At 40.1% G+C, this 15755-nt stretch overlaps 2 protein-coding genes across 2 annotated transcripts; both read left to right on the top strand.

The window, feature by feature from the left end:
- Positions 1 to 7898: 7898 nt before the first annotated feature.
- Positions 7899 to 11214, top strand: nr2e3 (nuclear receptor subfamily 2, group E, member 3). The gene is made up of 8 exons (XM_086209069.1): positions 7899 to 8048; positions 8653 to 8791; positions 8928 to 9031; positions 9111 to 9368; positions 9556 to 9743; positions 9832 to 10072; positions 10149 to 10254; positions 10328 to 11214. The coding sequence occupies exons 1-8, from the start codon at positions 7979 to 7981 to the stop codon at positions 10458 to 10460; spliced, it is 1239 nt and encodes a 412-aa protein (XP_086065195.1). The 5' UTR covers positions 7899 to 7978; the 3' UTR covers positions 10461 to 11214.
- A 438-nt stretch (positions 11215 to 11652) lies between these two features.
- stoml1 (stomatin (EPB72)-like 1) lies at positions 11653 to 15753 on the top strand. Its single transcript, XM_086209070.1, has 7 exons — positions 11653 to 11959; positions 12385 to 12491; positions 12584 to 12733; positions 14025 to 14228; positions 14308 to 14518; positions 14603 to 14803; positions 15382 to 15753. The coding sequence occupies exons 1-7, from the start codon at positions 11827 to 11829 to the stop codon at positions 15576 to 15578; spliced, it is 1203 nt and encodes a 400-aa protein (XP_086065196.1). The 5' UTR covers positions 11653 to 11826; the 3' UTR covers positions 15579 to 15753.
- Positions 15754 to 15755: the final 2 nt, after the last annotated feature.

The following is a 15755-nucleotide window of genomic DNA, read 5'->3' as shown; positions in this document are numbered from 1 at the left end:
ATGTTGGCTTTATTTGTGATCTCTGTAGAGACAGAAAATCAGTCAGCTAAAGTCACACGAATGGATTACAGTGGATCAATATCTTGATTCTCTGTTAGAAAATACTTTAACTTCAAAAAAATCTCAGTCAACCTACAGACTTATGATATGTTCCTTTTTCAAATTTTGACTCAGCAACTTGTGTCTGTTACAATTTCATTTGAATGCATTTGCTTTTGGAGGTCAGTGTCGACCATGTTGATTGTGACGGATATGCAAATAAATATCCTTCAGTTAGAAGCATCATAGATAAAGGTCACAAGGCAACACCCATCCTAAGTGGGAAGATGCAACTGTTACTGTGGTCCCAACAGTCTCAGTAAGCTTTGGAAACTGTGTGTGTACAAGAGAGTGTTTAAGATGCATATTTCAAGCTATTATCATGCTTAATTTGATATATTACTTTTAGTTTCCAATAGGACGAGGTACTGATTATTTGCTGGCACTCAGTCAGAATAGGCTAATTATATCCTAAAAGGAGAGAAAACTTCCTCTTGTAAATTTCCCAATATAGGTGTAGGGATTTGTCCTAAATCCCACAAGCATAGCTGAATATCTGGTTCCCTCATCTCCAAATCAATAGGATTTTTGAATGGTTTTCAGTTAAATGCCTGAAATAAGCTCTGTGTTCACACTAGCACACGATAGATTTTGTTACACCACAAAAAAGAGGTCAGTTAAAAGCATCCACATGAGTTTTGAAGCACTTAAACACGTCTTGCCTTCAAGCGGTTAAAAGAGACTGTGAAAGTCATCAGGCAGAAAGCAGAAGCGTAAAGATACTTGTCATGTGACTGAAGTTGTCCACAGAGCAGTTTGTTCATAGCATAACGTTAACTTTGCACTTCTAATGAGGGCCTTCTGATCATGAAAGCGGTGTTCTTTTGTGAGGATTATCTCGCTGAACAAAAAGATCAAAAGCCAGTGGGAACCCCGAGAGATGCTAACTTCCTATTCGGCCCGCAAAAGTACATCATTCCTGCAGCATTGTACGTATTCATCAAGACAATTGTTTGGTCTTTCTCTAGAACAAATAGGTTCCTGGAGTGAATTAAGGTCCATCTTCTCTCCTTTGGTGTGAGTCACTGGAGATAAAACCATACCTTCCAGTGAGGCATCTTCCTGATACATCAGAGTTAATAAATGTGAGAAAGAAATTCCTGCCTCTTGGTACAAATACGCACCGCAGCCAGCCAGTTACCTAACAAATCCATAACAGTGTGGGCCGCTGTAAGAGATTACACTAAATATATGTTTAAGAATTTCTATTTGTACAAAACTGAAGCATTGAAACTAACATGGCCGCACAAACAAAAAAAAATTTGAGTGTGGATAAAATTTCTTGACCTAAAAGAATTAAGAATGCTAGAAATGGCAAACTGCCACGGTGTCGGAGTAAACAAAAGAAAAGCTTTCAAAGTAAATTCAATCAAAGCTCTTTGACTGGACTTCTCCTGCCAGACCTACTGCTATGTCTGTAGACTAAAAGGATCATCCTCTGATTAAATACAGCTCTGGAAACCTTCAGTCAGCCAGTTTATCAAAATGATTTTGGCTCAGTAAATTGGAGCTTCCCCATCCGCTCATACTTGTGAGGTCTCTGTACACATCACTCTTTAATCGTTATTTGAAATGGTTTAATGAAACTTGACTATGTTTTAGTTTCATTACAGGCTGAGATTGAAGACTATCACCCTGTTGCTATTTTTAGGTATTTAACATCATTTTTTTGGGAGTGTAGGCCATCTTGGTAAAACTCTGGTAATGATTAAGATGACATTTATTGCCAACTGTTTTATTGATCACACCTATTTACTTACCACATGGTTTGCTTGTAGGATACTTCAGTGAGCTCAGTGTTACTCATTGGCATGTTGATGACCCCTCCTTCCAAGCTGCGCCTTTCCTGATGTCAGCAGTCAAGTACACAAGACAGCTGTAAGCCACCTCATGCCCCATTTTCTATTTATGAGATGATTAGTTCATATTTATAACAACTGCATGCGAATTCATACAGTAAGAAAATGCTGAATGGTTGCATCCTCCCTGAAAAACAGTTACATCCTCCCTGACAAAGGCGTCTGGCTCGTATTCAGGGGGCTTTCCATCTGATGACTCACATCTACATACAGTCAGATGTGGGAGGGGTGATCTCATCGTCCAGGCTGCAGAGAATGAGGGCCCTTCCTGAGTCTGATTCACCAGTCCACACCAAATCTTTGAGAAACTGTAGAACTGCAGAACCATATAAACCACTATTAACCCAAGACAACTATTTTATTAAGATTATTTCACTTCCTTCTGAATACAGAACTTGCTGGCTATAACTATAAATGGAAACAGAAAACTTAATCTTGAACTTGACTGACCTCTTATCAGTAAAACTTCAGGCTACATCAACAATTGTGCTCAACAGAGAATGTAAAACATGTTTTCAAACTAATTTGTGAACTAAAAGAAGCCAAGCGCTCAGCCAGAGGGGAGGAGCCCCTTCAGGTACGTTAATCCAGCTTCCACCATGACATGACTATTTAAGGAAGTATCATCTGTGTTGTCTGACTCCTATCCACTTAGGAGGGCACGAGGTTACTTCTCCTGCTGGTAGCCTGAAATGTGACAGCTCATCTAAATGTACGATGACTGCTGATAACCAAAACTATAAAGATTCAAGGGGCGCCAATCACTTTTATTATTTTATATCTTATACAATATTGTTTTTGACACAGAGTCATTAGCCAGCAGTGTGATGGTTACCTAAAGACCGAGTACCTCTGCAAGACATTTCCCTCAAAAGACACTCATGTGTGTATTTGTGATTATCACTTACATCAGTGATGATGAGCAAGTTGGTTTTGACCAACATGAATGAATGAGGAAGCCCAAACATACCGGATGTAAAACAACTATACCAACTGTCATAAAAACAGCAAAAAACAAAAAATACTATTCAAAATGTGAATAACAAGAACATAGAAGCGCACACACATTGTTGATTTTTAAAAAAACTCATAATGGGCAAGACACACCCGAATATAATATTTATTTGAAAGCAGCACTACCACGTCTTATACCTCCACCAGTTACTTTTACACTTTCATGCTCGATGCAGATGCAGACAGTGAAATAAACAATGATAGCTAAAATAAACTAGAATCAACATCTAAGCAGACACTCTACTATTTCAAATGTCTTTAGATAAAATCAACTGAACTGACGGAACCAAACTTGTGTGATGTGCTTGTAGTTGAAGTGCTAAAGGGGTTTTATTCATTTCTTTGATCAGCAGTGGAAAAGATTACATATTAAACAATGTAAAAAAAAAAAAAGAAGAAAGAAAGAAATGTTGTAATTACTTACTACTACACAAAGGGTTCTGTCCCTATACACTCCACCAGGTGGCAGTGTAAACTTTTGTACGTACGTCTCGCCCTCATGGGATCCTGCTCATGCAGAGCAGGAATGTCGCCCTGCGAGGATAACTGCTCTTTATGAGCACGTTTTGAAATTAAACCACCACATTACAGTGACTACTTAACTTATAAGTACTTATAAGTAGCCTTTTAGTATTGAATTGGAACACAGCAACAAGTTTATTGGGTGGAAGGAGTGTAAGTGCAGTCACTGCTGTCTGACGTTCTGCATTTCAAATATTTTGAGAAGAAATGAAAAATTATTTCCGTTGTCTGTTGTTGAGCCATTGCCATTCCTGGGTATTTCTCCCTGATATTGCGCTACATTTCACACAGTTAACATATTCCTGATTACTACATGAGGATTTGTCAGGTTATATGTAGCTTTTGAAGACAGTTTACAGCAGCAGTGCAGGCTTCGTGCCTCACTTGCAGTTAACTCTAGATTTTCACCTAAACGGTAAGTCTCAAGGTGAGATTCTTACTGAGATTTTAGCTCAGTTATCACAAAGGTGACCCTTGAGGATTGGATATTTTCAGCTTATTTGTGTTCTCTGCACAACATTCTCAAATACTCAATGTCATTTTTTTGTGTTATTTTGAAGGAAGAATATCATGATGATAGTTTTAGTTGATGGACAACATGATTTGTAGATGTTTTCCCCAAAGAATGGAGGGCAAAACACTTTTCACCTGTCTCATAAAAAGATTGCTCTTGGTAAAGATATTGTATTGCATAAAATAGTACTGCAGGAGGATACACCAGTAATAAAGCACAAAGGAGAAAGATAGCATGTTACTGTCACCCTGCCTAGATTCCGAAGGACACGGCAGCTTACTGCAGCACATCTGGAAGGGCATCACAGCCAATTATGAGCTGCGGCTCAGCAGGATCTGGCAAGAGAGCCCTGTTGGCTACTCAGTAGTACATCCAGCACATTTCTATAGCCTGGACTGGCACAGTCACAACACTTCAGCCTAGTGCTAAAATATTAGCACTGCAAATCGGTTTAGTTATGAACTTGTGATGGTATTTGCTGGTGAAGGCTGATTTTAAACACGGGAATGTTTGTATGAAGCATCAAAACATATGAAATGTTTGAAACAATGAGAGCATTTCACCAGCCTGAACAGACATGGAGAAAAAGAAGAATAATAGGGGGAGGTCTGCACGTGTGGGGAATATGTTGATGACGGCAATCTCATATAGCGCGGCAACAGCAGCAATAACAGCGTAAAATCATCCACATTGCAAAGTGATTGTATAAACAAAATCAATGGCAAAGGGGACGTCAAGCTGCTGAGAGACTTTAAAGTGATGACCTCATCTATGAATGCCATCTTATTTACTGGCTGTTGTGTTGAAACGCTGGTCTCTGATTTAATAGTGACCTGTACATGGAACAAAAGGTTTAACGTTTGCCGCTCGGACTTCATCCAGTTTCAACAGGAAACGTGTCTTTCCTTTTGACCTCAGCGGAGGATTTCTAAAATAAATATGAATGACGAGAACATTTTCCTACGAGGTCAGCCAAAATGAAAATGCTGCAAGTTGAATTCTAGGGTTGCACTTGCCATAAAAATGACAACAAAGGCTCTAACATGATGCAGTGTGCTGTTGTTATTTCTTTACTACCATTACTTTGCTCTTACTGAGAGTAAGCTATACATACTTCATTTCAAATTTATATTTTTGCCGCGCCAACATTTTGGAGAATGTTGACCCTTCTTGTCAAGATACATTTTAAATTTTGTAAATCTACTAAAAGAGGTATGTTACATCAACTCTAGCCCGCTTTAATCTGTTTTACAATAAATCTCTCTAATGTTGAATTGACTTGAATTGATAATCGACTGAGATGATGAACAGCAGATGGCAAGGCGGGGCAATCCATTGTGTTGACTCCTCAAGCTTTCTACTTCATGCCACTGAAGCCAGTCACCACAGGAAAAGCTGAACTGAACCCAGCAGAGCTTCGACAGATACGCCTGGTCAGTGTCACTACTTGGAATCATGTGCTGAGTGAGGCATAACAGGAGATTATGAAGTTATCGCAGGGCAAGGATGAGATTATCCTGTCAGGCCATTCACTACTGTTAGTCATTTGTACATTTTAATCTAATATGTTCTAGTATTAGAAAAGCATGTTTTTACTTTTAATTTGGAACTTTATTTGGTCCGTTCAGTCTATTTTATCCTCAAAGCTAGTTGTTAATAATGCATTAGATTTACTCAATCACATTTATTTTTCATACAGCAAAAATCCTGTTTGTGCACTGATGGCATATTTTATTTGTTACAGTGTGTGGCAGCTAATTCCCATGAAGACAATTCATCAACAAATTAATCTCACTCTTTGACAATAGTTGGCATTCATGGAGATTATTATCAAAAAGCTGCTTAGTCTGATAGACCCGCATGAACCAGCAATGAATTCACGATTGTACCATCCTATAAAAGACAATTGACTTCCATGTTTCACGTATGGAACTGTTGCACTGCATGTGCCTTCAAAATGTATTTTACCTCAAGTAACAAAAGAAAATATACCATGCTTTTAGTATGTTGAAACTAATCAACAGCTTCCCTGTCTGATCTACCAGGCAGCAGGAGGTTTTATTGGTGACGTGTGTTCTACCACCTGCAGGGCTCTGTCATCATGAATAAATACATAAGGGCATTATAATCAAGTCATTGGCTTATGGCAGCATAAGCTGCAATCAAAGTGCTGAGGAGTGAGGACATGTGACAGGCTAAACCTCAAAGCAGCATTCTGCTGATAGTGGCAGCATCTCGCAGACAATGAAGAGTCGGACATCTATGAAAAGACATGCAGATCATGGACGTCTCGTGATGAAAGCAGTCATGAACATTACATTTGTATGTGTAATTAATTCAGACTAGAGACCACAAACCTCTGCAAAGTAGGCAACACGGGTACAGAGTGTTAACATACTACCAATGAAACACAGACGGGGGTTTTTACTCACACATCCGGAGCCAAAATGTTCTTCTCTAATTTTCACACTCAATTTTGCATTTTTACTCTAGGAGATATTTTGACTGAGGTGTGTTTGCTCATCAGATTTGTATCTAACGAGCCTTGTTTAGCCCCGTTTACAGACAAAAGCAATTTAAAGAGCAAATAAATGAACTTGAACACCTATAAAAAATTGTTCACATGAATCAGAAAAAACTGTACAATTTGTAAAAATCTGCATTTGCATTTAAAGGCTTTGGCCATTGGAGGGCACTAGAAACAAGCTGTGAAGACATCAGTACCTTCGTGAAATAGTTGTGATGACTTTTGTATGATGTTTGGTAAAATAAAGTGTCATATTTACACGTGAAGGAGTTACGAGGAGTCTGATATTCACTCTACTTTTACCTCTACTTTTGACTGCGCTGTTATAGAACCCTGGTGCATTACTAAGGGTTTTGAGACACCAAACCTCTTTTACAATTGTTCCAGGATTACAAAACTGACTCACAAAACATACTGAATTTAAAAAGGTACTGTGAGCACAACCCCCATAGTCTGCCTTTAGTCTGTAATCCTTTTATACACCAGTTTAAGCCAACAGAAAGAGCTCTGTTGTCAATAGTAACATGCCCTCCAAAATCAAGAGTTAGGATTACAGACATGGTAGAAATCAGTCTGTGGACAGAGGAGGCAGACTCTATTTTCCTTTACTTTTGCTGAGTAATTGTAGCTTAATAAATCTTTATTGAAAATAGCTCATCCCTTCTTGGCTGATCCGCTACGTCATTCCATGATGACCAACGGCTCCAGAAGTCTTAGTAAATTGCATTTGGGTGACTAATTGGGCAGATTGAGGCCCCAAAGAGAAGCCGCAGTTTGGCAAAAGAACAGAATGAAGGGTCATCTTGTAACTGCCGCTTGAATCTCCGCACCAGTTGTTTTCAGCCTCGTCCCCAAGTTGAGTGATCCGAGAAGGAGGCCATACTTCTGGGGAGGTTAAGCTCCTTTGCTGATTTGGGGAGGCTAGTGTCATTAACACGGCCAATACAGAATGCCAATAAGAATGTGGCAAAACAATCTATATTGCAAAATTTTGCTATAGTTTCTTGCAATGTATCATCAGGTATCAGCAAGTATTCCTAGTAAAAATGACCATTACTACTTTAGGGGCCACCAGATCACCAGATTTTAAGTATACTTGGTAGCAAATAAGATTAAACCAAACAAACAATCAAAAACTTCATGAACTTTTACATGTTCCAATCATTTAATATCAGCCTTTCCTTTTTCCAGCATCCACACTTGTTGAATACTTTTATACAAGCAAGTGGTCTGACTGATTGATTCACCCTTATAAACGGTAAAGATTAAGAGGGTGACTTAGCAGCACTTGCTTACACAGCGCCTGATGCTAATCTCCTTGTCTTCCTTCAGAAAGCCCCCAGACTTCTCAGGCTCACACACTCACTATAGCAGAGTGACAGGAGCCAAAAGACAAGCAGGATCTACTCTGGTCCCCGTTTTATTAGCAAGACACACTGCACAATGGAGGACTACGTATCTACAGTGCTTCCTCCTGACAAATCTAAGGCCTTCACATATGCCACACAATCAGGTGAGCCATTGATTGTTTGAATATGCAAATATACATACATATGTCTTTTTTGTTTTTTACATAGACTGGAGAGATGACAGGAAACGAAGGGTGAAAACCTGCAAACTGAGGTATCAACACTGGAGTGTTTGGGGCAGTTTGAAGTTACTGCTGCTGCTTTGAACATCACAGAGCAATTTGACTCTTCATACCTAGATAGTTACATTGCATAAAAAGAAAGAAAGCTTTGCTTCAGTTCTGATAAATGTGTGAAAAGAGTGTCATTTACACTTTATTATTGTGATGCAGTTTTGCAGAGTATCAGCGACCTCTGCTAGTTATTTTGAGCATTAGAACATAACATGAACAGAAGAAATTAATGTATTTAACATGAGGAAAAAATGGATTTCTGCATTCTTTGACTGACCTCAGTGCTGTTGACATCGATCTGGACTCAAGTTAAACGCTAACTCCTGGTTAAAATTAGTTGTCATTTCTGTTTTTTTTTTGGCATAACACTACTTAATTTAAACAAACAAAGGAACAAAGTTGAGCAACTTCAGCTGATCCTTCTAAGTGTAAAATACTGTTGAGTATAAGAATGTACACTGTGTGTTCTCTGCAGACAAGTGTCCAGCTCCAGGTAAAGGTCTGCTCTGTAAAGTGTGCTCTGATTCAAGCAGTGGTAAACACTATGGAGTCCATGCCTGTAACGGCTGCAGTGGCTTTTTCAAACGCAGCGTGAGACGGAGGATCATCTACAGGTGAGTCAAGGGTAGGCTGGGCTTGGTAAACAAAAGGTAATCTTGAGTAAAAGTCACAAGATAGTAGAGGAATATATCTGTAAATTTTCTGTCATTTTGTATTTGTCTTTTGTAATAATAACACTTTTGATGTCAGGTGTCAAGCTGGAACTGGCATGTGCCCGATTGACAAGGCCCATCGGAACCAGTGCCAAGCTTGTCGACTGAAGAAATGTCTTCAAGCTGGCATGAACAAAGATGGTGAGTGTTTGTCACAGCAGAAATCCTATGAAAAAATGTCCTTTCCCTGTGGTATATTATTGACCTGTCCCTTTACCAGCTGTGCAGAACGAACGACAGCCTCGGAGCTCAGCACACCTCAGTCTGGAGAGGAGTGTGAAGGCTGACAAAGAGCACCTGACGACGACACGGGAGCTGACCTCCTCCGCTACCTTTGCATCTGACATCAGCAGACATGTGGTCACTTCTTCTTTCACGTCTGCCACCTTACAGACTTGCAGCAACCTAAATAAGAACCACCGCTTCATGGTCAGCCTGCTCACAGCAGAGACTTGTGCCAAACTGGAGCCTGAAGACGGTGAGATTATATCAAATTCAGACAAACACAACTAGTCTACAAAGTAGTAATTTTCCGATCACATGCGGCTTGTGCTGGTCATGACCAATATCCTACAGGTGTTTTGTTAATTGTATGTATAAATGCCTTGAAACTATATATCCCATCAACCTTCATATTTGTATGACTCTCACTCTCTAATGTACAGTGGAGGAGAATATTGATGTGACCAACGATTATTCAGAAAGAGGTCAAACCCCCCCAAACTGTTCCACGGGCCCATTCACCTCCAGCTGTTCAGAGAGTATATACGAGACAACAGCACGACTCCTCTTCATGTCTGTCAAGTGGGCTAAAAAGTTGCCTGTTTTTTCTCTTTTGCCATTTCGAGACCAGGTGAGACTGATGGTGTGTGTGTGTGTGTGTGTGTGTGTTTGTAGATTTACAAAGCTCATTTTTCTACATGTCATCATCTACTGTACAGGTGATTCTCCTTGAAGAAGCCTGGAGCGAGCTGTTCCTCTTGTGTGCAATCCAGTGGTCTCTGCCCATGGACAGCTGTCCTCTTCTGTCTCTGCCAGATCTTTGTCCCATGCAGCAGAGTAAGAAAAGTGTCCCCACAGCTGACCTGCGCATCCTGGAGGAGGTCTTTAATCGTTTCAAGGCCCTGGCGGTTGACCCGACTGAGTTTGCCTGCTTGAAAGCCATCGTACTCTTCAAGCCAGGTATGGATTTGTTCTTCCAGCAATTTATTCAGGAATTCCTGGACAGTGTGTGAGATGTCTCCTCTTTGACTTGCAGAGACACACAACCTCAAAGACCCAGAACAGGTGGAAAATCTTCAAGACCAGTCACAGGTGTTGTTGGGTCAGCACATCAGTGGATTGTACCCCCATCACAGTGCCAGGTAGGGTAACAGACAGAAGATGTTGGAAGCATAGAGACATGACACTGATTCATCTTTGTTGCTCCCCATCAAGGTTTGGCAGACTGCTACTGCTGCTCCCGTCCCTCCACCTGGTCAGCTCCCAGAAAATAGAGCAGCTGTTTTTTCAGAGGACCATCGGCAGCACACCCATGGAGAAGCTCCTGTGTGACATGTTTAAAAACTAAACCAGTATTAAGGGAAGCCAGTAAACTAGCCTTCCAGCAAGATGTTTCTAACCTCCACCATTTTGACGTGACACAGAGTAACAGCACAAATGCAAATGAAGTTGGTGATGGCTGATTTCCATTCAGCTGCCGTTGAGATCGACACCTGAACTGAGCAGAAGCAACATTGTAGTTAAAAAGGCAATAAGGTTTATGACACTGTAATTCAATAAATACACAGCTTCTTTACAGTGGTGATCACACGATGTACTTCACACATATTTCAGCACCATAATTTACTGAAAAATAAGACGCTTCAGTGTAGGACTGAGTTGCAAGAAATATGCAAAATTAAGGAGTTTGTTTTTATTCAAATATTTGTTTTTGGAAACTTTATATTAATCTTACTAAGTATACTCATCACTGCTCATTTCTCTTTATATAACCTTATCACACAGAACATCACATCCAATATTTAAACACAGCAAAATTGTCTTTCATTTTGAGTATCTGGTCATTCTGATGAAAATAAAATTATGTATAACCACATTTTAGGATAGAAATTGAGTCGTCACTAGTTTATGCTTTAACATTTCAAGCACTGATATTAATCTAAAGAGCACCCAAACCTCCCAATCAATAAAATCTAGAATTTTTTTTTTTTAAGTATTACAATTCTACATATTGTGTTCTAAATATGTGTAGAAACTACCCCCTCTACTGGTTGAAAACCATCTTGAATTTAACTGCTGGTTGATCTAATGATCAGTGGTGAGCCAGCTGACATTATCAACTTTTTTTATTTCTTGTTTTGTTTTATAAAATAAATTGAAACATATTTGCCTTCACTGTCATATGATCACTTGCTCTAAGTCAGTTTTGACAAAATAACTCCATGAGGAGGTAAGATTGCACACTGTGTGTGTGTGTGTGTGTGTGTGTGCGTGAGAGAGAGAGAGAGAGAGAGAGAGAGAGAGAGAGAGAGAGAGAGAGAGAGTAAACTATTCTGTGAGGGATTAACAAGCATTTATGTCTATTTACGGAGTAAAAGACTAAAACTAAGTATCCGGAGTGGATTTCAAGCGACAGAGACGAAAATAACCACGTTAAAAGAGAACGAGCAACAAATGCAAAACAATTGTCCAGTTCAGTTGATGTTTAGTAACGATGGGCGGCGGTAATGCGACCATTTACTCACGAGCCGTCGGCAGTAAACATAAAGAAGAAGGGAAGAAGAACAGAACCCGGAAGTACATGCTAACTAGTTAGCCTAATGAGATAAATGGTCCCGTGCGTACATAACTTTCGCAGTTTTGACTGCGGAACCTGTTTAATATATTTGGATAATTATTTCCTTAAAGTTATATAAATAAATACTCCGCTCACGATGTTCAGAAGGCCGTATTCACAGGTTCCTCAGACGGACTCGACCACTGTAAGGACTCCCGGGTTGTTTTGGTCTGCGGACAGGGGACATTCCTTCGACTACATCCCAAATGTTTCTGAAAATGACTTCTCTGGTATGGAGCCAACATTAACTAGGCTTGAGAGTTTTTGCAGACGTAGCTTTAGCGAGTTAAGAGTGTTACATACCCAAGTTGCTGAGTCAGTTTATTATTAAAACATACATATTTTGCACCGAGCAAGGTGTTTACTACATTGATATCTGCTTGGTCCAACATGTATATTCATTATTAAATAAAGTGTGTGATACATATATGCTTTAAAAAACACCACAATCTAACTGATAAATAAGAGGACGTTCTACTAATTCAAGCTTCAGTCATACCAGATCCTGCAATTCCCAGAATGCAGTTCAATAGCTTCTATCAAGCTCCACCCCTTAGCCGTCTTCAAGTTGACCATTTGCTGTCAGTTTTATAGCCATTCCATACTAGCTAGAAGAATTTTCCTTGCAATATTGATTTTGTTTCTTTTTTTCAAGATGCCTCCCAAACCTGGATCTCGTGGATTTGCAATCTAATCGTCATCTTCCTTGTCTACATCTGCACTTTTATAACTTTCCCTATAACAGGATGGTTTGTGTTAAAAGTAAGCTAGAATTATCTTGTCAATACTTACTCCTGGACCATGTCCGCTCAGCTAATGAGTGTAATCATAACCAACTCTAATTTTGTCTGTAGTCGGTGCCTAACTACCAGAGGATAGTAGTGTTTCGTCTGGGTCGAATTTGTCCACCAAAAGGCCCTGGTATCGTCCTCGTACTGCCCCTCATTGACCAGTGGCAGAGGGTCGATCTGCGCACACGTGCCTTTAATATCCCTCCCTGTCAGGTAAACCATCTGTCTTGTTAGATGAATAAACTGCCATGATGTTTAACTAGTGTAGGTCCTGTGATAAATTTGAAAACATTAGAAAAAAAAAAAATTAGAGTGGGCATTTTATCAGGCAGCACGGTGGTGCAGTGGTTAGCACTGTCGTCTCACCGCAAGAAGGTTCTGGGTTCGAGCCCCGTCTCCAGCACGGGATCTTTCTGTGTGAGTCTCCATGTTCTCCCTGTGCCTGCGTGGGTTCTCTCTGGTACTCCAGATTCGTCCCACAGTCCCAAGACATGAAGAGAGGATGAGGCTGATTGATACTCTAAACTGACCGTAGGTGTGAGTGTGAATGAAAGGGTTCACCAATGCAGGATGAACCCCGCCTCTCACCCAAAGGCTGCTGGGATAGGCTCCAGCCCCCCTGCAACCCTTAACAGGATAAGGGGTAGAAAATGGATGGATGGATGGATGGATATTTACCAGCCAGAGTCAAGGGTTTTTCAGGAACATTTACCACATTATATTTGAGCTATTAAATTAATTTAGGAAATAATACAAATGAGGGCTGCAACTAACTAGTTTCCTAAACAACAGTCCAACACACAAAGATTATTCATTTCCTGTTCTCAATTAAAAACAAAGCAGTAACAACAAGTAGGTCGAATTTATATATTTAAAAGACCCGAATCAGCAAATGTTTTAGATTTTTTTTCTTGAAAAAAAGACTATAATTAGTTATTAATTACCAAAATAGTTACAGATGAATTTCCTTTTCCCCACGACCCTTCACAAATAAGCGGTATAGAAAATCCATGAAGGGATGGATGAATTTCCTTTCCAAAAATTAATTGATTAATTGCTGCAACCTTTGACTTGCTTTCCAAAGGTTACCAACATCTTTATCATTACTCTTACCCAAAACAGTTGAGTCTTTGTTGCTTATCAACTGTAATAACTTGGAACACTTGTGTGTTTTTAGCTTTGTCCCAGAGGTGGCAGTCTTGGAACACAGATGATCAGTGTAACTTTTCATTTTCTCTGTGTTGAATGTTTTGCACTTCTGTGTGTCAGATGTCATTCTGCCTTCACAAATTTTCACATCGTTATTTTTTTCATCAAGCAATTCCTTCTTGGAACAGGGGTTGTTTTCATTTTAGTGGTCAGCATTTGTCAACTGTGTGTAGATTAACACATTGAATGTTTCTGGGTTGGTACTGGCTTTATGGCTGAGGAGTAGTCTACATGTTCCGTCAACTGTGGCCACAACAAGTCCATGTAAAATTTGAATGTTTTCTTACTGTTGTAGGTGACCTCTTGGGATGGAGGGGTGTTGGCAGTGGGAGCTGACATCCAGTTCAGGATCTGGAACCCAGTCATGTCGGTGGTGTCAGTCCAGGACCTGAATGCATCCACTAGAATGACGGCACAGAATGCTTTAACTCACAGCCTGTCCAAGAAGACACTCAGAGAGATCCAAACTGAGAGAGTGAAGCTGGGAGACTATCTTGGAGTAAGACTACACGTCCGTTACCCGCTACTGCCTTTTTACTGTATCACTTCTATCTTATATTCTTTTACACTCCTAACAGATGGACATTAATGAGATGACCCGGCCCTGGGGACTCGAGGTAGACCGGGTAGAGCTTACCATAGGCTCTTTACTGAAGAACCCAGAGGAAGGAGCCTCTAGACCGCTCATCAATCCTCCCTCTGTACCCGAACTTCAGGGTGTTGCAGGACCCATTCAGCAGCTGGCCATGCACTTCCTCAACTACAGTGGCAGTTCACAGCCTCACAAGGGTATGGTCACACATCCACACTGACTACTGTCCAGCACCCTTTATGCCAAAGTTGTATATCATATCCCTGTCTTTCTGTCAACAGAGACTAGTGTAACAATTACAAATGAGCTCAGCAGTGACCAGCAGGCTGTTGTAGCTGTACTTGGTTCTGTTGAAGAACTGCTCAGCAGGGTCAAGCTTGTCCTCTCTGAAAGCTTGGTGAACCAGGTCAGGGCCTGTTTCCAGTTCCACATCAGCTCAGAAGATGGACACCATCACAGTTACTATGTGGACCTGAGCCAAGGTGATACATACCGGCAATCTGGTTACAACAGAGGGAACTAGAACACTCAGAGAGCTTCTACCTTTGCCAAAGAGAAAAATAAAGCTAATTTCTAAATCGAGCTAATGACCTAGAACAATCTTCAGGATCCAGGAGCTACTATTTGATCCATATTGCCAACAAAATGAATGACATTTTCTTGTCATATTACTAAATTTTGCCACCAAATGTCATCTAAATACATCCATTATTTTTAGAGATATTCTGCTCATAGATAATTTCTCCTGTTTGACAATGTTAAAGAAAGTGAAAACAATCCTGAAACTGCTACTTTTCACAGTTTTGCTTAAAAAAATAATGGTTTCTTCTAAAAAAAAAAAACTTTTTATAGTTTTGCATGATTCTGCCCACTGGCAAACAAAAAAACATAGAAATCATAACTTCCTTGGCTGTGGTAGTTATTTAAAATTGTGCCAAATGGATTGTAATCTTTTGAAATAGAAGCAAAAGCGTGACTGCATGGACAGATAAATGTAGCACTTTCATCCCAAAAAGCACTGTAGTCACATAATCATCACTGCTTTGTGTGCGTTCTCCAGGCAGCGGTGCAGCTGGAGCAGGATCCCCTTGCAGAGAGCCAGATGTAACACTGAGTATGGGTGACGGCGATCTTTTGGCCATGTTTCAGGGCTCTCTGCAACCATTTGCTGCTTACACCAGTGGGAGACTTCAAGTCCAGGGAGATACCAAGACAGCCATGAAACTGGAGGAACTCATAAAGCTGCTGAGGAAATAGCAACATTTATATAAGTTATTTATTCAATCTGTAGATTTCAAATATGTTTTTTGTAATGTGTCCTCTGATTACATTCGCTTGAATGAATTTCTCCTCTGCTGGTGTCTTTCTTCACAAAGCTTCATAAATGGTTGTCTTATAACAAGACACTGTAAAAATCCTCAGGCCTGAATATAG

This window comes from Aulostomus chinensis, chromosome 7 (genome assembly GCF_037954235.1).
Source record: "Aulostomus chinensis isolate RoL2024-O1b breed Wild chromosome 7, RoL_Achi_v1.0, whole genome shotgun sequence".
NCBI classification, from domain to species: Eukaryota; Metazoa; Chordata; class Actinopteri; order Syngnathiformes; family Aulostomidae; genus Aulostomus; species Aulostomus chinensis.
The sequence above is the reverse complement of the archived record's forward strand: the minus strand, read 5'-3'. Positions and strand labels throughout refer to the sequence as shown.

Bases quoted from the DNA above. Each gene is read 5' to 3' on its own strand.
- nr2e3 (XM_086209069.1), top strand. From the start codon at position 7,979: ATGGAGGACTACGTATCTACAGTGCTTCCTCCTGACAAATCTAAGGCC. The intron at 10,073-10,148 runs GTATGGATTTGT...TTTGACTTGCAG, and splicing joins CATCGTACTCTTCAAGCCAG to AGACACACAACCTCAAAGAC. The intron at 10,255-10,327 runs GTAGGGTAACAG...CTCCCCATCAAG, and splicing joins TACCCCCATCACAGTGCCAG to GTTTGGCAGACTGCTACTGC.
- stoml1 (XM_086209070.1), top strand. From the start codon at position 11,827: ATGTTCAGAAGGCCGTATTCACAGGTTCCTCAGACGGACTCGACCACT. The intron at 11,960-12,384 runs GTATGGAGCCAA...CTTTTTTTCAAG, and splicing joins TTCTGAAAATGACTTCTCTG to ATGCCTCCCAAACCTGGATC. The intron at 14,229-14,307 runs GTAAGACTACAC...CACTCCTAACAG, and splicing joins AGCTGGGAGACTATCTTGGA to ATGGACATTAATGAGATGAC.